Below are 20,651 nucleotides of genomic sequence, written 5' to 3'. Positions count from 1 at the left end.
CATGTGAGAACACATGGAAGGTGCCATCTATGAGGAATGGGCCTCCCCAAACTCCAAATCTGCTGGCACCTTGATCTTGGACTTCCCAGCCTCTGGAACTGTGAACAATACATCTCTGTTGTTTGGAAAATACACGTCTAAGGTATTTTGTTACAGCAGCCGAGGTGCACTAAGACAGTCCCCTTCTCTCAGCCCAGCTTATTCTGAGTTCTCATAAATCGCTAAAAAGCAACCAGTTTAAGAATTGAATTCTTTTTCACTTTGTGCTTAGGTATGTCTTAAAGTACCATTATGGAAGAAAAATGTTTTATTTCTCTCTAAGAAAAAAGTCAAGCAGAAACCAAATAATATGTAGTCTAAATTATAAATACACAGTTTGAGCATCTTCTAATGCTATATAAAGCCACACACTTCAAAAATTCAGTAAGATTTAATGTATAACAGACTACTATAAAACTAGCAAGCATTTTTTTATGCTTTACATGAGAAGAAAGACATAATAATAGAAATGTATATAAAGACTTTAATAGAAAAACACTAGTAAGTTATAGATAAAAACACAAATAACACTTTCTGGAAATGTCGGTTACTTTGCTTTCTGAAGTGATCCCTTCGAACATAAAAACAAGGGGAAAATGTACATATAGTCAAAGATATTTATTCCTTGTTAGGCTTATAAATATTAATATGAATGCAAAAACCAATGAGATCAATTTTTAGAGAAACAGCGGAACGGACAGCTAGTCAGTTCCTGGAGGCTCCTCTCCCATGCGGGATCAGGCACCCACACGTTCCACCCACGTTTTGGTGACTGCCAATGTCATTGCCAGACTGACCCTTGCCAGGTGATCTGTGAAGCGTGATAAACATATTGCTGCAGCCCCGCAGAATTATCCAGGTGTGGCGGGAAAGTCAGTTCTATATTAATCAAGCCTGTTAACCTCCATTCGGACTTTTCGTCCTGTCCTTTTGGCAGTGGAGATGACCCAGGACCATCCCTGGAGCCTGCAGAGTGTGAGCTCCCAGAACAACCTGGCGTCCCTTGGCTCAGGGCTACAATGTATCCTCCACACCCACCACTGCCCCCATATAATGTTCAACACAAGCTACTGCCTTGATCTGGATTCCAGGACAACCATGCTGCATGGGTCCATAGTCGGTGTCTACATATCCGCAGGCAGACCTCCATCCACGGGGCCACACGCACCATCTAACGCCAAGCACTGAGCAAGGCTGCCACGGCTTAGGGTCCGTCTCCTCCCTTTCTTAAAGAGGTATGTCCCAGGGCACATACACAGATATACATTCTAATTAAAGCCCTTAGTAACAGTAAGTGGCTTCAACTCCAAGTCATTCCACCCTTCAGCTTTTTTATTGAGAATGAAGTTAATTGCAAATTTGTCTCTAATTTAGAGCTTATAACTAAGCCTCCCTTATTCATTCTCTGGAAGGGAAGATTTTCTTCAGCATCTGCGCTTCTGATCAACCAGTCTTTGCTGCACAATAAAGACAAGAAAAGATGCTGACCAGCAGTGACCAGGCAGGACACTGAGGAGTGGGCAGCCAGCCACACCTTTGGGGGCAGCCACAACTGTGGGCTCTCCTGTCAACAGTGACAGGTCCTCCCTGAGGGGCAGGTTTGTACCCTCTGGGTGCCGTGATGAAGAGATGTCTCACACTATCAGTGACTCCTGTGGAATTGGAAACACAGGACCCCAAATAAGCAACGCTTGGAACCAGGGGAATCTCCCAACTGGTTTCAACTGCCCCAGACAGCTGTGCTCAAGACACAGAGCTTCTGCTTCCTAAAGCCAGAGTAACCACATGTGGTCTACCGGATAAGAGAGAACCATGTCCTAAATAAAGAAAGAAAGTTATAAGAAATATCAGGGAATCATGACCCCATTGGTCAATGGGATCCAAGAAAATGTATAAATAATCCTATGGAAGGCCAGGCAGACCATTAATATTTATACAACTTCTCCTCTGGCTTCGTGTGAATACTGTGAAATGGGCACCGGGCAGGTGACCACAGTGACTACTTCAATCACACGTCTGAAAGCACATGCCCGTCACAGGGACCAAGGCTGATTTGGATCTTCCAGCACTGTGGCCATGCATTTCCAGTTTCTCATAGAAGTAAAAACACACATCTTCACAGCAGCACACTGGGTGGGAACAACCCAAATGCTCACCAACGGATCAATGAATAAACAAAACGTGACCTCCCCGTGCACTGAAATACCCATCGGCCTTAAAAAGGATGCAGTTCTGACACACGCTACAACCTGGATAAACCCGGAAGACATTCTGCCAAGTGAAACAAGCCACATGCAGAAGGGCGGATACCGTACAATCTCACTACACAGGGTCCCTAGAACAGTCAGATTCACAGAGACACAAAGCAGAATGGTGGCTGCCAGGGACTAGGGGGACGGAGAATGAGGAGCCAGTGTTTAATGGATGCAGAATTTCAGTTTTGCAAGAAGAGAAAGTTCTGAAGGGAGATGGTGATGACGGCTGCACAGCGATGTGAATGCATTAATGCCACTCAACTATACCTTGGAAAATGGTTAAGATGGCGAATAATGTGTTACGTATATCACACCTCAATTAAAACAATACATGTCAATCTCTGAAGAAGGGTTTTTTTTTTTTTTTTTTTTTGAGATGGAGTCTTGCTCTGTTTCCCAGGCTGGAGTGCAGTGGTATGATCTCGGCTCACTGCAACCTCTGCCTCCCAGGTTCAAGCGATCCTCCTGCCTCAGCCCCCCAGTGGGATTACAGGCATGCACCACCATGCCCGGCTAATTTTTGTATTTTTAGTAGAGACGGGGTTTCGCCATGTTGGCCAGGCTGGTCTTGAACTCCTGACCTCAAGTGATCCACCTGTCTTGGCCTCCCAAAGTGCTGGGATTATAGGCTTGAGCCACTGCATCCAGCCAGGAGGGTCCTTTTAAGGAAAAATCAGATAGAAAGGTTATATGCAAATAAAGAAAATCTTGTCAGCTCCTCTCTGCCCGCCCAGGCTAACCAGCGAGCGCTATGGCAGTGTAGAGAATTGGACATTGCCACATGGATGCAAAGTCCCCATCCTTCCTCAGAATGGGAAGGGGACTCTCTGCTGGGGGAATGATCATGGCTCAGGTTAAGCAGAACCAAACTTTACCCGTAGGAATGTGGGGAATCCTTGTCCATAGTAGCCAACAGCAAAATAGTCCGGCTTGGGTCTTATCACTTTGACGATATTTTCATAAAACTGAGCCTGTTTTTTCTGGAAGGAAAAAGACAATGCATTTCAGGTTTGAGCATTCAAGCATGTGTGGCTCTGGATTCTTCTTGTGGGCTTTTTAAGCTCTAGAAACTTGTGTAGGGTGGGAGAGGGAGACTATGGGAGAAGGAGATGGTGGGAGAGGGTGCTGAGGCTTGCACCTGAATTTCATCTCACTCCATTATCGCGACGTTATTTTCCACTCATTCTCCATCATTCCACAAGAGAATCTGAGCAAACAAGCCAAATTCAGCAACCACTTGTGACTTGTGGGTGTTTTCAATAACCAAAGAGGTGCCATAGAAATGTGTTTTCTTCTGATTAAATGGCTGGCCCTTCGTATTTTTTAAATGGTATGAGTCAGACAGTGGGATACATTCAAGGAGAATTTCAAAGAGCAGAATCGTTCTATTCTAAATCCATGACAAACGTTCCAATATCATGAAGGCGGTCTGCTCAACACAAAGATGACATGTTGGAGGAGGCAGCGATTAGAAACGTACAGCGCTTCCAGTCAGAAGAAAGGTCTGCTCACGATCCGTCCATCCCCATCTTGTAGAAGGGGCCAGTTTTCAACCAGTACAAACCCCCAGAGACTCCTGGGCTGTCAAGAGCACTACATACAGGGCCAGCAGTTGTTTATGCCCGGTTTGTTCCTAGAAGCCTGAAGAGTTTAGTTATAAGAGCTGACTTGGGACTAAAAAGTGAATATTTATGGGCGAAGTATCAACCAGCAAATAAACTAAAACCATCTTCCTGGGAAACATGGAGGGACATGGCCAAGGTCCCAGGGTGCTCAACCCCATCCTTGACATGGAAAGAGAAATTCCTGAAAAACCAGCTGAGATTGCCTGTGTTCATTTACATGGAAAGAAAGAAAGACTCACCAGCAATTCGCTGAGTTGCTCGTAATCAAACATTTCGTTTTCATACTGCTCGGCTAGCTCCTTGCCCAAGGCAATGGCCTCCTCCCACATCTGTGAGTTAAAATAAAGAAAGAGAAACGGAGACCTGAATCGTGCAAAGAGTAAAACACCAATGCAATCATCTAAAATAAAACAATGTGGAAGTGTATTTGAAGAAATGAAACACTATGAAAATAATACTGATAAAATACAAGTATTTTCTTGAAGCCTCTGTCTTCTGGCTCATGACCCATGGCATCAGTTGGCCAAACAGGTCAGTCACTGGCAGGTCCGTCATGCAGGCCTCTGGCCACGGCAACAGCAGCTGGTCGGTCTTCACTGCTCCTGTCCTTGCTCTCCTGCTGCCAGCTGTGGCCCGAAGCCCAGCTGGCAGAGCAGCCTTGGAGCCAGGGAAAAGGAATTGGAAGGTGAAGAGAGGCTGTGGGGTGCATTTATATAGAAATTGGGGGCCTGACTTGGCTCCTTTCCCAAACTGTCCACTTAATAGATGCTTATGTCGAAAATCATCAATGGTCAGAAATATCAAGGCAGACTTCGACTCTAAACTAAAGCTTGGAGAAAATCTGATGTACCTGTGTGACTATACCATGGATATAAAACCTGCCATCATTTTCATAAAGGGTAACTTTGGGGCCGGATGCAGTGGCTCATGCCTATAATCCCAGCGCTGTGGAAGGCCAAGGCGGGTAGATCACCTGCGGTTGGGAGTTTGATAGCCTTGCCAACATGGAGAAACCCCGTCTCTACTAAAAATACAAAATTAGCCGGATGTGGTGGTGCATGCCTGTAATCCCAGCTACTCGGGAGGCTGAGGCAGAAGAATCACTTGACCCAGGGAGGCAGAGGTTGCAGTGAGCCAAGATGGCACCATTGCATTGCAGCCTGGGGAAAAAAAAAAAAGAAAAGGGGGAACTTTGTAAGGTAAGTAACTTTCTAAATAACCAATTTATTAAAATGTTGATAAGCTGTTGATGCATGTGAAATAATTTGTTGATAGATAATTGGCCTGAATTTCCCTTATTTTTCTTGAGAAAACAAAGTGGATTACTAGAAAAAAAACATGGAAAAGTCAGAGGAACCACCTCTTTCAGGAAGCCTTCCTAGCTGCTGCCTCCTCTCCTCCTTCATGCTCTCACAAAGACCCAGGATCCTGCTGCCTCAAAGCTTTTGGTAATATACTGAAACTAGCATGCCCCTTTGTCATTCCTCTTCTGAGAATGGAAGCCCTTGAGGACAGGGGCTCAGCTTTATCAACCTGTAAAACCTTTGGACCTTAATCCAGGGCCTGCTCAACAAGGTTTAGTGAATAGAACTGCAGGATGTTGATTTACAATCAGGAAAGCTTCCTACCACCCCACATGCTGCATTCCCAGCCACGAATTACCACTTCTCAACCGCCGTCATTCCCACAAGAGGTCAGCGGCAGTCCTCAGGGAGCCACGCATTCCCCCTGTAACTTGCACTCCATTCCTTGCTGGGATGCTGAACACAACTGGGTACACTGCCATCCCCAGGAGGACAGCAATGACCACAACAGCAACAGAGGTGACAGCTTTGTAACCACCCAACAGGCCAGGCTTTCCAGCCCCCAAACCTGGACCACCCTTGGCACTGAGCCCCTACCTGCCTGCCGCACAAAAAAAGACCAAGGCATTGCAGTAAAGAAAGAGTTTGACTGACGGAAGACCAGCCACGCTGTTATAGTAGGTAGCTAGTCAGGCATGAGCAGGGCAGGAGAAGGCTCCCCTGACACCCTGTCAGGAAAGTCAGGTGACCATCAGGTGACGGTCAGGCAATTGTTACACCATCTCTCTAAAATAATAATTTGTCACAGACAGTGCCAGGGAAAGGCAGTCTCCCAGTAGCTAGAAACACCTTAAGTTGGTGATCAGTAACTTGATAAGATCTCAGGAGTTGAATGAGTGGGCTCAAGCATGTGAATTGAGAGGCAAAATGGCAGAGTTTAACGGGTAACTTTCTAGGGGCATTCCACTGGAAAAGGGATAAAAGACACTGGAAGTAGACCAGCATATAAACCCCAAGTCCAAGGTCAAATGGGGCACTTGACCTCCAAGATGTCTGCTTAGCCCTCTTCCAAGTGTACTGTCTTCATTACTGCTCTAAAACTTTTTAATAAACTTTCACTTCTGCTCTGAAACTTGCGTCAGTCTCCTCTTCTGCTTTATGCCCTTCAATCGAATTCCTTCTTCTGAGGAGGTGAGAACTGAGGTTGCTGCAGCCCCATAAGGATTTGCTGCCAGTAATGGTGCCACATGGGAGATGGAGTCATTATTCAAATCAATCTCCCCAAAGGCTGCTAGGTGAGGGGTTTTTCAAAGGCGGATTGCGAGAAGGGGTGGTGGCAGCCAGGTAATGGGTGCTTGTTGCTGATGGGTTGGGTCAGAGGTGAAATCACAGGGTGTCAGAGCTGTCCTCTTGAACTGAGTTGCTTCTAGGTGGGCCATAGGAGTGGGGTCCATGGTCTGGGTGGAGTGAACTGAGTTGCTTCTAGGTGGGCCATAGGAGTGGGGTCCATGGTCTGGGTGGAGTGAACTGAGTTGCTTCTAGGTGGGGCATAGGAGTGGGGTCCATGGTCTGGATGGAGTGAACTGAGTTGTTTCTAGGTGGGGCATAGGAGTGCGGTCCATGGTCTGGGTGGAGTGAACTGAGTTGCTTCTATTGCTTCTAGGTGGGCCATAGGAGTGGGGTCCATGGTCTGGTTGGAGTGAACTGAGTTGCTTCTAGGTGGGCCATAGGAGTGGGGTCCATGGTCTGGGTGGAGTGAACTGAGTTGCTTCTAGGTGGGGCATAGGAGTGGGGTCCATGGTCTGGGTGGAGTGAACTGAGTTGCTTCTAGGTGGGCCATAGGAGTGGGGTCCATGGTCTGGGTGGAGTGAACTGAGTTGCTTCTAGGTGGGCCATAGGAGTGGGGTCCATGGTCTGGGTGGAGTGAACTGAGTTGCTTCTAGGTGGGGCATAGGAGTGGGGTCCATGGTCTGGGTGGAGTGAACTGAGTTGCTTCTAGGTGGGCCATAGGAGTGGGGTCCATGGTCTGGGTGGAGTGAACTGAGTTGCTTCTAGGTGGGCCATAGGAGTGGGGTCCATGGTCTGGCTGGAGTGAACTGAGTTGCTTCTAGGTGGGCCATAGGAGTGGGGTCCATGGTCTGGGTGGAGTGAACTGAGTTGCTTCTAGGTGGGCCATAGGAGTGGGGTCCATGGTCTGGCTGGAGTGAACTGAGTTGCTTCTATTGCTTCTAGGTGGGCCATAGGAGTGGGGTCCATGGTCTGGGTGGAGTGAACTGAGTTGCTTCTAGGTGGGGCATAGGAGTGGGGTCCATGGTCTGGGTGGAGTGAACTGAGTTGCTTCTATTGCTTCTAGGTGGGCCATAGGAGTGGGGTCCATGGTCTGGGTGGAGTGAACTGAGTTGCTTCTAGGTGGGGCATAGGAGTGGGGTCCATGGTCTGGGTGGAGTGAACTGAGTTGCTTCTAGGTGGGGCATAGGAGTGGGGTCCATGGTCTGGGTGGAGTGAACTGAGTTGCTTCTAGGTGGGCCATAGGAGTGGGGTCCATGGTCTGGGTGGAGCCAGGTGTCAGACATGCAGAAAACCTGAAAAGATCTCAAAAGGCTGATCTACAATAGTGAAGTTGCGTATCTTTTGACCAGTCTATACTTTAGCAGAATTCAGGTTCCTTTCCTCTTCCTAGCCTGATGACCTTTCATTAGCTTTATAAAGGCGGCTGAGTTTTGGGAAAGGCCTATTATCATTTACACTAGAAACCAGTGGTCTCCCAAAGTTGGCTTAGCCAAAGCCCAGGAATGGTTACAGGAGAGGTCTGAGTGGGGTAGTGCGGGGCGGGGCAGGATTAAGATCAGATCTCTTTTACCGCCATCATTTCCTCACTTGATATTTTGCAAAGGCGCTTTTGGCTTTTCCCAGATTACTCTATGGCCAGCCACCTGTGCGCTCTCATTTAAGCTCCAATCACCTTGTCAGGTGAGCATCTGCATTATACCCATTTTGCAGATAAGAAATCTAGAGATCAGACCAGTAACTATCTTTGCCAAGGATACACAGCAGTTAAGCGGTGGACTTGACCCAGTGTGGCCTTTTGGAAAGTTCTTGCTCCTGACAGCCACATAGCAGCACTTCCAGCTGCTTCCCCACCTCCTGCAAGGATGGATTTGAAAACAGTCCAGGGTGGTCTTGAACTCCAGCTTCCCACAGGGGAGACAGACTGCCAACCACCAAACTTGCGTCACTCTTGGCACCTTTGGCACTGAGCTCCCACCTGCCCGCTGGCCTTGGCCTTTTCTTTTCAGGATGACCCCACTGAAGGCCTCACTAACTTCAGAGCCACCCGATAAACTTAAGAACACTGTTTTACTTAAATGCTCCCCAAATACTCTTGTCATAGCTACGATGTAAAGAAACCATCTGCTATTTTTGATGAGTAAAAGTTATTCTAGAATCAGAGCTGCATTTTAATACTTTGAATAACAAAATAAAAATAAGCCCAAAGAAGACAAAGATTTCAGAGCTGGGACCAGTGTCCAGGGAGGGTAGGAGGTGGCCGGAGACATCCTGCCTCCGGTCCCCACTCGGCCACCTGGGTCCCCTCCCAGAGTCCCTGTCTGTCTCCCCCATCCTGCTGAAGGCTTCCAGTTGCCTCCGTTCCTGGAATATCTCTCTCTGCTGCTCTAAGTCTTTCTTCTGTCCTTGGCCAGAGCCCTAGCTCACGTTTTCTGGGAAGGGAGAACTTCTCTACTTTTTTTTTTTTGGTCTTTTATTTATTTATTTTATTGCATTTTAGGTTTTGGGGTACATGTGAAGAACATGCAAGATGGTTGCATAGGTACACACGTGGCAGCGTGATTTGCTTCCTCCCTCCCCCTCACCTATATCTGGCATTTCTCCCCATGCTATCTCTCCCAAAGAACTCTATTTTTAATGTTTTTTTAAGGCTCCAGTGGCCACTACCTCTCTAAGCATATTTCCATTTCAAAGAAAACATTACCTTTCCTTGTTGGTCTCTTTCATTGGATTTCTTTCTTGGTTTTCTGAAAGCGAATACAAACTCTCTAGCTGCCTAGAATGCCAGGGCTTCTGATTCACTGTTGAGTAAAAGCCTAATCTGTCTTTATCCTAAGTAACAGAGGAGGCACTTTAGATACATAACAAAAGTAATTGTTTTAAGAAGAAATACAAGTCTTGAGTAAATATCTTCTCAGACTCCCCCGCAGGTTACATGGTTGTATTTTCTATCAGATTTCCTGTAAATATGTATCTCTCATCCCTCCCCACTACCCCTGGCGTGTTTTAAAGGCCTCTGCATCAAGGAGATTTTCATCTACTTTTAATTGGATGGGGCTTTAAGGAGAGTGTGGGTAATTCATACTTCCAACGTGATTACCTTGGAAAATGTTTCCGTGCCAGACAGGAGGCAGATTCAATATGATCTAGATTTAGATTAACTCAGTGGAAGAATCACTTTAACCTCTGCGATTGAATGGCCTGGTTTGGCTCCGTTCTCAGAAGTGCTGCAGGCTTAGGAGGTTTGCCACAGCCCTAAATGAAAAGGCCCCATATCAGCAGACAACTTTGTTCTCCGACGTGCAATCCTTAATCCAATTTATGGCATTCTCAAAACCGCCGGCTGACTTGCAGCACGGAGCACCATCTCCCCACCCCTGCTTTCCACCAGATGATACCAGGCGTGTTCTTTTGAGATGATAATCTTCTCCCTATCTTTCTGAACCTCCTGGTTTCAGGAAGTTCCATTCCTTCAAGTTCCATGAATAGAAACTTGAATACAAACTTTTTTTTTTTAATAATAAAACGCCTTCCTTCATTCCCAGACAGAAGCAGCTGTAGAGAACGTAGCAGGAACTGATTTCTTACCCATGAGGTGATGTTGACAATTCTGATAGGATGACAGACAACACTGATGACACAGGACAAGGGAACAGCAGCAGATGAAAGGGAAGATGCCAGCCGGGACAGCCGTCCCTTTCTAGTAATTCAGGCTGGCGATGACTCACCAGGATACTGGTGGGCGACTGGTTTCACTTGCTGACTGGCTGTAAGGAACTCACCAGTGAAGATACTTCATGGGATGCTTGAATTTCAGACATTCTTCTAAAATTCATCTGTTCTGTTTTTCACAGCAGTTATTGGGAAAAGAGTCATACTCAATTACCCTCTGAATTTCCAGAGTCCCACACAGGTCTCTGATATTGAAACGGATTAAAAATCACTGGTGTGGAAGGATCCGGAGTTCCAGGGGAGGACCTGCAGCAGCAGCACAGGGGCCAGGGAGGCCCCGGCCAGCAGGAGGCTGTGTTCTGTCAGTTCTCTGCTCAGTGTGTGCTGAGTGACAGCGTCCCTTCCAGGTGCGGGGGCCGGAGGCCCTGGTGAGGTGGGCCTGGATGCTTCCAAGGGCCCAGCTAGTCTTGGTGCTGCCCGCAACTGTGCTGCCTGGAATGGGGACCGTTTGCAAGCATCTTCACTCTCTCCAGGCTGCTCACATTTTGCTTGAGCCAAGTCTCGTCCTTGGTACTCCTGGAATTCTCAGTTGGCACTGACTGATCCAGGTTCAGAATTGACTTTTTGCAAAGACCTTTGTGAGACACACTCAGGCCTGACTCTCCCTGCCCCAGCAAAGGTGGTCTGCAGGTCGCAGCTGACTGCAGGTCACAATGCCAAAGTCATCCCAAGGGTGCCCAAGATGGACCTGGCCTCTCCAATATCATAATGGAACCACTGCCCTTGTCACTCAGGAGCCACTGCCCCATCACACGGGAACCCCTGCTTGTCATACCAGAGTCACTGCCTTGTCATACAGGAGTGACTGCACAGGTAATACAGAACTGCTGCCCAGGACATGTGGGACCCACCACCTGGGTCATACGGGAGCCGCTGCCCTGGTCATACGGGAGCCGCTGCCCTGGTCATACAGGAGTCACTGCCCAGGCCATACAGGAGTCACTGCCCCGGTCATACAAAAGACACTGCCCAGGCCATACAGGAGCCACTGCCCAGGTAATATAGGAGTCACTGCCCTGGTCATACAGGAGTCACTGCCCAGGCAATACAGGAGTCACTGCCCAGGCCATACAGGAGTCACTGCCCTGGTCATACAGGAGTCACTGCCCAGGCCATACAGGAGTCACTGCCCAGGTAATACAGGAGTCACTGCCCAGGTAATACAGGAGTCACTGCCCTGGTCATACAGGAGCCACTGCCCAGGTAATACAGGAGTCACTGCCCAGGCCATACAGGAGTCACTGCCCAGGCCATACAGGAGTCACTGCCCAGGTAATACAGGAGTCACTGCCCAGGTCATACAGGAGTCACTGCCCAGGTAATACAGGAGTCACTGCCCTGGTCATACAGGAGTCACTGCCCAGGTAATACAGGAGTCACTGCCCAGGTCATACAGGAGTCACTGCCCTGGTCATACAGGAGACACTGCCCAGGCAATACAGGAGTCACTGCCCAGGCCATACAGGAGTCACTGCCCAGGCCATACAGGAGTCACTGCCCTGGTCATACAGGAGTCACTGCCCAGGTCATACAGGAGTCACTGCCCAGGTCATACAGGAGTCACTGCCCTGGTCATACAGGAGTCACTGCCCAGGTAATACAGGAGTCACTGCCCTGGTCATACAGGAGTCACTGCCCAGGTCATACAGGAGTCACTGCCCAGGTAATACAGGAGTCACTGCCCCGGTCATACAGGAGTCACTGCCCCGGTCATACAGGAGTCACTGCCCAGGTAATACAGGAGTCACTGCCCAGGTAATACAGGAGTCACTGCCCTGGTCATACAGGAGACACTGCCCTGGTCATACAGGAGACACTGCCCAGGTAATACAGGAGTCACTGCCCAGGCCATACAGGAGTCACTGCCCAGGCCATACAGGAGTCACTGCCCTGGTCATACAGGAGTCACTGCCCAGGTCATACAGGAGTCACTGCCCAGGTAATACAGGAGTCACTGCCCTGGTCATACAGGAGTCACTGCCCAGGTCATACAGGAGTCACTGCCCAGGTCATACAGGAGTCACTGCCCCGGTCATACAGGAGTCACTGTCCCGGTCATACAGGAGTCACTGCCCAGGTAATACAGGAGTCACTGCCCTGGTCATACAGGAGTCACTGCCCAGGCCATACAGGAGTCACTGCCCAGGTAATACAGGAGTCACTGCCCTGGTCATACAGGAGACACTGCCCTGGTCATACAGGAGTCACTGCCCAGGTCATACAGGAGTCACTGCCCAGGTCATACAGGAGTCACTGCCCTGGTCATACAGGAGACACTGCCCTGGTCATACAGGAGTCACTGCCCAGGTCATACAGGAGTCACTGCCTAGGTCATACAGGAGCCACTGCCCAGGTAATATAGGAGTCACTGCCCTGGTCATACAGGAGTCACTGCCCAGGCCATACAGGAGCCACTGCCCAGGTCATACAGGAGCCACTGCCCGTGTCATACAGGCTCAACTGCCCGTGTCATAAAGGAGCCACTGCCCGTGTCATAAAGGAGCCACTGCCCGTGTCATACAGGAGCCACTGTCCGTGTCATACAGGAGCCACTGCCCAGGTCATACAGGAGACACTGCCCGTGTCATACAGGAGTCACTGCCCGGGTCATACAGGAGACACTGCCCGTGTCATAAAGGAGCCACAGGAGCCACTGCCCGTGTCATATAGGAGTCACTGACCAGGTCATACAGGAGACACTGCCCGTGTCATACAGGTGCAACTGCCCGTGTCATAAAGGAGTCACTGCCCAGGTCATACAGGAGACACTGCCCATATCATACAGGAGTCACTGCCCAGGTCATACAGGAGACACTGCCCATATCATACAGGAGTCACTGCCCAGGTCATAAAGGAGACACTGCCCGTGTCATACAGGAGTCACTGCCCAGGTCATACAGGAGACACTGCCCATGTCATATAGGAGTCACTGCCCTGGTCATACAGGAGTCACTGCCCAGGCCATACAGGAGCCACTGCCCTGGTCATACAGGAGACACTGCCCAGGCCATACAGGAGACACTGCCCATGTCATACAGGAGACACTGCCCCAGTCATGCAGGAGACACTGCCCCAGTCACGCAGGAGACACTGCCCAGGTCATACAGGATACACTGCCCTGGTCATGCAGGATACACTGCTCAGGCCATACAGGAGACAATACCCCAGTAATACGGGAGCCACTTCCTAGGTCATGCAGGAGCTACCACCTGGGTCATATGAGAGTCACTGTCGAGATCACATGTGAGCCACTGTCCATCTACCTTACGCTCTTCAACATGGATTCTTTATTCCAAGTAATTTCTTATTAGTCAAAACAGAAAACTATTCACTCAGCCCTGGATAAAAAATGAAGAAGGTTTTCGGTGGTTTTTTTTTTTTTTTTTTTTTTAATAACAGAGTTGTGGCAGTTTTCTTTAGGCACGGACACTTGTAGTTCTGCAAAGAACGACCTTGAAAAGCCTACACCAGGCAGCAAGAGATCCGGCTGCTTCTTGCTCGGTGCTATAACCGGAGGGAAAGGGACCCTGTGCTGCTCACTCCTGCCTTCCACAGGCAATTCCTGGCCACTGGTGAGGCCGTGGGCTCCAGGGACAAGCGGAGGAGAGAAACAGCAAGTGCAGAACACCATTTATGAAGTGTTATAGAAAGAGGAGAAAAAGGCTGTGGCTGGACAGGGGAGTTGAATAAGAAAGAATTCGTAAAGATGAGAACAATAATGGCATGGTTGCCAGTGGGAGGGGAAAAGCTGACAGAGAACAACACGTGGATGTTGCATGGGGAGAGTGCAGATGTGCTGCTGGATGGGGGTGATGCAGGACACAGGCTGGGGAGCAGCCAAGCATCACTGCAGCTGTGGCCTGGCCCAGGCCTCTATGCAATAGCATCACTGCCGCTGTGACCTATCCAAGGACTCTCTACACACCCAGCATCACTGCAGCTGTGACCTGGCCCAGGACTCTCTACACACCCAGCATCACTGCAGCTGTGACCTGGCCCAGGACTCTCTACACACCCAGCATCACTGCAGCTGTGACCTGGCCCAGGACTCTCTACACACCCAGCATCACTGCAGCTGTGACCTGGCCCAGGACTCTCTACACACCCAGTATCACTGCAGCTGTGACCTGGCCCAGGACTCTCTACACACCCAGCATCACTGCAGCTGTGATCTGGCCCAGGGATGTCTAACAGGCAGCCTCAATGCAGATCTTGCTCATTTCCCCCTTCCCTTGACCCCCTCCTTTAAATGCCCTGGCCAGGACTGCTCAGCACTCACCCTTGCTGCCTTGCTCAGTGCTGAAAGGATGAAAGGACCCCCGTCTGCTCTCTGCATCAAGTGAGTGTTCCCTCCCTAGATTTTTCTGCCAGCAGGAACTCTTGGCGTCCAGGCCAGTGGGTGCCCCAGCCATTCCTGGCACCTGCTTTTCTGACTTTGATCCTGTGGAATCAACTAACTTGAAGTCTCATGATGTCACTTCCCTCTGCCACTGCTTTGCGGGGCTCAAGCCTGGCCCACTTCCCTACCCCTCATCTGGTCTCTGGCCCCCACCCTCCCTCCTCTAAGTCTGCTGACATCATGTTGCCAGAATTAACCCCTAGAGAAAGGAAAATGAAACCATTATTTTCTACTTTCATAAAATTGCCATTGGGTCCTTGTAAGCCAGATCTTCAGAGGGGACAATACAGGGCCACTGACAAATCAGCTCCAACGTCCTTGCTATCCTCCAAATGTGTCTCCCCGAAATTCACAGGCTGAAGTCCTCACCTTCAAGGTGTTGGTATTAGGAGACGAGGCCTTTGAGGGTGATTAGGTCATGACGGTGGAGTCCTCATGAATGGGATGAGTGGCCTCAAAACCGAGGCCCGGAACAGAGCCCTCACACCTGCCAGCACATGAGGACACAGAGAAGGCACCATCTATGTGTAGCAGGCAAAGGGACCTCTCTAGACACCAAATCTGCAGGTGCCTTAATCTAGGAACCCAGGTCGGGAACTGTGAGAAATGAACTTGTAGTTAATAAACTACCTCGTCGGTGGCATTTTGTTACAGGAGAAAAAAGGGAAGAAGACAGTCTCCTCCATTGCTATCTGCCAGGATGGCTTCACTTCCCCAGAAAAGCGAGACGTCGTCTGGAGCTCTTCCCCTTCCGGCGCTATTCTCACACTCTAGAATTCCTGTTCCTCCCAGCCCTCATCTGGCAAACATAATTTCCTTCTTCAAGAAGCATTAAATGTGACCACCTCTGTGACATCTTCTCTAGCTCTCCAGAAGAAGGCTTCACTCCTGCATCTGTGACGTAGGGAGACTACCTGCATGACAGGCAGAAGGGCAGTTGTGTGATTTATCTGCTCATATGAGAGCCGTTTTGCTAAAATTGCATGCCTGGAGGTAGGCCTGGCTCCATCTCGGGATTTCATGGTACAGGATGGCACTGGGCACGCTGTGGGCTTTGAGTGAAAAAGCTTGTTAGTGATCCCACTTAAGGCAAGGGAGCAGTGCTGTTACTGACCCGAAAATGGACTTTCTCATGCTTGGATCATAAGTTATAGGAGCAAATCATCACGAACATATGATCTCTTTGAATATTCAGGCCAAATTCTGGCTAAATTGGTTCCAGCTAATATCACATTTTCAAAAATCCTAGAAATGCCAACAAGAAACCCGTATGAGGGCTTCATTATGTCGACCTGCAATCCCTCTTAATAACAATTGTGTTTCCAAAGGGAAACTTATAGGATATGAAAATTTCACCCCAAACACTTGGAAAAGAAATGCAACCATTTGACCAAAAATGGAAGCTTGCTCCAAACTCCTATTTTTAGTTTACACAATGAGGCAAGATGCATTTTTTTTTTTACTTTGGTGCAAGGCAAAGTGTGAACTTTGTCAAGGGAAGGTTATTTTAAGGGAAAATAAAACAGAGCTCCAGCTGAAAATCGTCACAGGGCTTCATATATCACTTGGCCTATAAATTATATATTGCATTTGTCAACCTGCCAGGCTGTTTGTTGATTTCAGAGGTGGTTTGGTGTTGGCTAATACTGACTGCCTCACTCTGACTGCATTTTCCTTATAGGAGGACTTCTATTTTCGACTCTCATCCTCTACAGAGAAGCCTGGTAATTTTCAGTGAAGTACTTGGATTAAGGGCTTTATTGAAAATTACTAGGCCTCAACCAAACACAATAAGGCAGACAATTCAGAGCATCGTCAGAAAAGAACACTGGTCTGCTGTGATAAAAACGAACAGGCTTTTGGGGGATGCTCAGGCAGGCGGTAAGAACGGAACGGAAAAGGAGCAAGGAGTCATTATTAGCCCGGGAAGGAAGAAACGTAAAAGAATGAAAATGGAAACAGATGGAAATGACATTTTGCAGAGAGAAAGGAAAAGAATAAGAAACCAAGAGCTAGGCTGAAAGACATTCAAAACTTTAAAAATGGTGGAAAAGCAAGAATTGAAGAATGATTCCGTGGGGAAGAAATATAGAAAGATAACAGAACATCATTCAAAAGCTAGAGTGCCCAATATAAAACGGCAGCAAGTCCATTCTGCTTTGCTAGTTTCCAAGCACAAAGGCAGGGAACCTTTAGTGTCACCCAATTCCTGTCTCTCCTCGGCCCCTGGTGCGCAGAGCGATGCCATCACAGGGGGCCTGGGATGGGACTCCTGTTCCTTTAACGGCCTGTTCAGCCTTGTCTGAAGACAAACTTGCCCTGGATTCTGTAAGCCCCTATTTCCCCTAGGATGCTGTGGACATTTAAAACAGCAAATTAGCTCTAGGATGTCTATCCTTGCCACAGCATAAGGTAATGAAGATTTCCTTAATCGCATATGGAAACGGGTCACGGGGAGACAGGCTGGGTCCATGGAGCTGTAGCTGAGTCATGGTTTTGACAGACTAATGCCCCACTCGGCTTCCAGGTTCTAACCTCGCGAGCCCCAGTAATCACTGGTCTCCAAGCTTAACTGAGGTCTTAAGTCTCTTTACCCTAATATATTCTTGAAATTGGAATTGCATTTCTTTCCCTGAAGTGAAATAAATGTAAGATCAAACCAAGGAAGTTCTTGTGATGTAAACACTCCACAGGCTGCAGGCACACACTCAGGATGTGAGCCTGATGGACAAGGTGCCATCAGTCAGGTCGGTAAGTTGTGTGGATGCTGATGCCCCTGAATGCTTGTCTGTCTGTTCACTCACTTAATAAACTGCTGTAATCATTCGGACGGAAGATTGTTACTTTCATTATGTTAACATACAGGATTCTAGACAGGAAAATTCAGCCCTGCTCTTGCAACGATTTGTCTCTGTCTGATCCATAGCCTTTGCAGCGAATGTGGTGCTAAAGTCAAGTTAGTGTCAACTTTGGGAAAGGAACACGCTGATAAAACCTGACTGCCATGCGGCACGTGGCAGAGTGGGGTAGGATCTGCCTCAGGCCTGGTGCTGGGGGCTGGGGAGGTGGGAGGAATTGCCTTTCACTCTCCCAGGGGCTCAGTCTGGGTCAGGAGACAAGATCTGTAACAAACAAAATGTGCCCCAAACAAGGACCTTTGTGGAAAGTCTGGGTAATAGGCACCTTCCTGACTACATGCTGCCTGCTCAAGCACTGGCCAGAATGTGCTCAGCTCCCTAACATGACCTGTGTAGGTGTATGGGCAGGGCGTCATGGGAACCCACTGTACTCACTGTTCAATTTTGCTGTGGGCCTAAAATCACTCTTTAAAAAGCTATTAGGGCTGGGTGCGGTGGCTCATGCCTGTAATCCCAGCACTTTGGGAGGCCGAGGCGGGTGGATCACGAGGTCAAGAGATCGAGACCATCCTGGTCAACATGGTGAAACCCCATCTCTACTAAAAGTACAAAAAAAATTAGCTGGGCATGGTGGTGCGTGCCTGTAATCCCAGCTACTCGGGAGGCTGAGGCAGGAGAATTGCCTGAACCTAGGAGGCGGAGGTTGCGGTGAGCCGAGATCGCGCCATTGCACTACAGCCTGGGTAACAAGAGCGAAACTCCATCTCAAATAAACAAACAAACAAACAAACAAATAAATAAATAAATAAAAATAAAACGCTATTTAAAATAATGCAGTGGAGCCCAGGCCACAGCACAGCTCTCAGAGGGAGAGCCAGAGGTAGCAGCCACAGACCCTGCCTCTGCTCTCAGGAGCTTAAGACAGCCCTGGGGGCTCAGGGATGATCCCTGGAGCAGCTGAGCCATCACGTGGGAGCTTCTCGGAAATGCAGAGCCTCAGGCCCCACCCCAGACCAGCTGAATCAGAATCTGGATTTTAACAAGTTTCTCCAGTGAACTCCGAAAGCCAAGCAAGTTTGAGAGCGGCAAAATACGCGCAGAAGGCGGGAAGGCAGCCGCCACACAAGCAGCAGCCAGTCCATGCTGGGGTGGGCCATGGGAAGCTGCAAGGGCTTGGGGATCAGAGGGCATGTTCAGAAGAAGGCCACATGCTATGGGTGATGAGCAGGTACATATGGAGGTTCGATCCCTAAACTAAGGGGCCTTATGCCAGGTGAGAGGCCTGGATCGCCTGCAGAGGAAATGGGGGAATCCCTGAGCTTTGGACATCTTTGAAGCAATTCACGCTGTGATCAAGAGGCCACTTTTATTGGAAACCAGACCGGTCTCTATCTGCAGGAGCAGAAGGGTGGGGACAGGCATGGGGCCTTGGGGAGGAGACGGGGTAGGCATCTCAGACAGACCCAGGTGAGAATGACTGAGAGCTTACAAGGAGACACAAAGTAACTGGTTTTAGCAGCAGGGCTGCTGCCCAGAGGCCCAAATTATTCAGCAGTGCTCCAGGTAGAACCCCGCCAAGAAGGTGGCAATCTTAGAGCCAGTCTGTCAGTAAGGAAGGCTTGCATTCCCTAAGGCACGTGGATAGACAATCCCAAGGAGCAAACGTGACTTACCCTTGCTAAGCCCAGGAAATGAAAAGTGAGAGTACAATGGGATCTATCCAAAACACAAACAAAAACAGTATCACCGAGGGCATAACTCTAAATTTTAAATCATGAAATCGGTATTGGAAAACTCTGTCTGGCTCCAGCAAGAGGATGCTGCTGCTTGTTGATTTTTTTTTTTTTTTTTTTTTTTGAGACGGAGTTTCGCTTTTGTTGCCCAGGCTGGAGTGCAATGGCGCAATCTCGGCTCACCGCAACCTCCGCCTCCTGGGTTCAGGCAATTCTCCTGCCTCAGCCTCCCGAGTAGCTGGGATTACAGGCACGTGCCACCGTGCCCAGCTAATTTTTTGTATTTTTCGTAGAGACGGGGTTTCACCATGTTGACCAGGATGGTCTCAATCTCTTGACCTTGTGATCCACCCGCCTCGGCCTCCCAAAGTGCTGGGATTACAGGCGTGAGCCACCGTGCCCAGCCTCTTGTTGATTTCTTACACTGTATCTTCATAGCTGCCTCTTTCCACCTCTCCTATTTGCCTCTTCTGTATTTCCTTCAGGGCCATGTGAGTGCTCCCAAGTCACCCTTCCCTCCAGGTTCCTACAGGTAACTGCCATACTCCTGACCACTACAGAAATGACACTGAGTCACAGGAAGAAAAAATACTGTATCTTGGTGCTTGTGATCATGCTTGATCATGCTTTTTTCCTTGCCATTTTGACATGGATTTTATTCTTTCTAGACTGGGTCCCCGTCTTCTAACTCTTAGAAATAGTCTAGTTTTTCAAATATTCATGTAGTAAAAGGAGAGGATACCAATAGGCATGCAGGCCACTCTGGCTGCCTGTGAGGCCCCACAGAACGGTAGGCAGCTTCAGCCTTCCAGATACACACGGGCAGCAGTGCTGGTCAGATGAGGTTCTCGGCACTGGACAAGGGCAAAAAGTCTGACTCAGAGCAGCACCGTCCAATAGGAACCCAATAGAAGCCACATCTGCGAATGCTGCCATTTTCTAGCTGCTACCTTCTAAACAGTCAAATTAATTTTAGTAATATTGAATATATCGAAACTATTACCATTTCAATGCCAAGTCTACACACACAAATGAATGAGACTCCTGGTATTGGTATTCGTTTGCCAGCGCTGCCATAATGAAGCACTGACTGGGTACTGGGGGCCACATTCAAGCCACATTCATTCACTTCCTCACTCTTCTGGAGGCCAGAGGTCTGCGGTCAAGGTGTCTGCAGGGCGGGCTTCGGCTGAGTCCTCTCTCCTGGGCTTGTAGACGGCACCATCTTGTTGCGTCCTCAACATGGTCTTCCTTCCGTGTGTCTGTGTCCTGATCTCCCTTCTCATACGGACACTGGTCAGATTGGATTAGGGCCGACCCTAATGACCTCATTTTACCTTACTTTTCTCTTTAAAGACCCAAGCACAAATACAGTCACATTTTGAAATACTGAGGGTTAGGACTTCAACACCCGAATTC

The 20,651-nt window shown here is 48.8% G+C and overlaps 1 protein-coding gene across 4 annotated transcripts in view; it reads right to left on the bottom strand.

The window, feature by feature from the left end:
* The window catches only part of DOCK1 (dedicator of cytokinesis 1), a 543,687-nt gene that overhangs the window by 46,492 nt on the left and 476,544 nt on the right, over positions 1–20,651 (bottom strand). For all 4 annotated transcript variants that reach the window (XM_035269471.3, XM_035269473.3, XM_035269472.3 and 1 more), the window contains exons 39-40: positions 4,159–4,248; positions 3,170–3,274 (exon numbers count right to left, since the gene is read on the bottom strand). In XM_035269471.3, coding sequence (XP_035125362.1) covers positions 3,170–3,274; positions 4,159–4,248 — 195 coding nt within the window. The remainder of the gene's footprint in view (positions 1–3,169; positions 3,275–4,158; positions 4,249–20,651) is intronic.

The sequence above is a fragment of the Callithrix jacchus genome, chromosome 12 (genome assembly GCF_049354715.1).
Source record: "Callithrix jacchus isolate 240 chromosome 12, calJac240_pri, whole genome shotgun sequence".
NCBI classification, from domain to species: Eukaryota; Metazoa; Chordata; class Mammalia; order Primates; family Cebidae; genus Callithrix; species Callithrix jacchus.
This window is presented reverse-complemented; position numbering and strand designations above follow the sequence as displayed.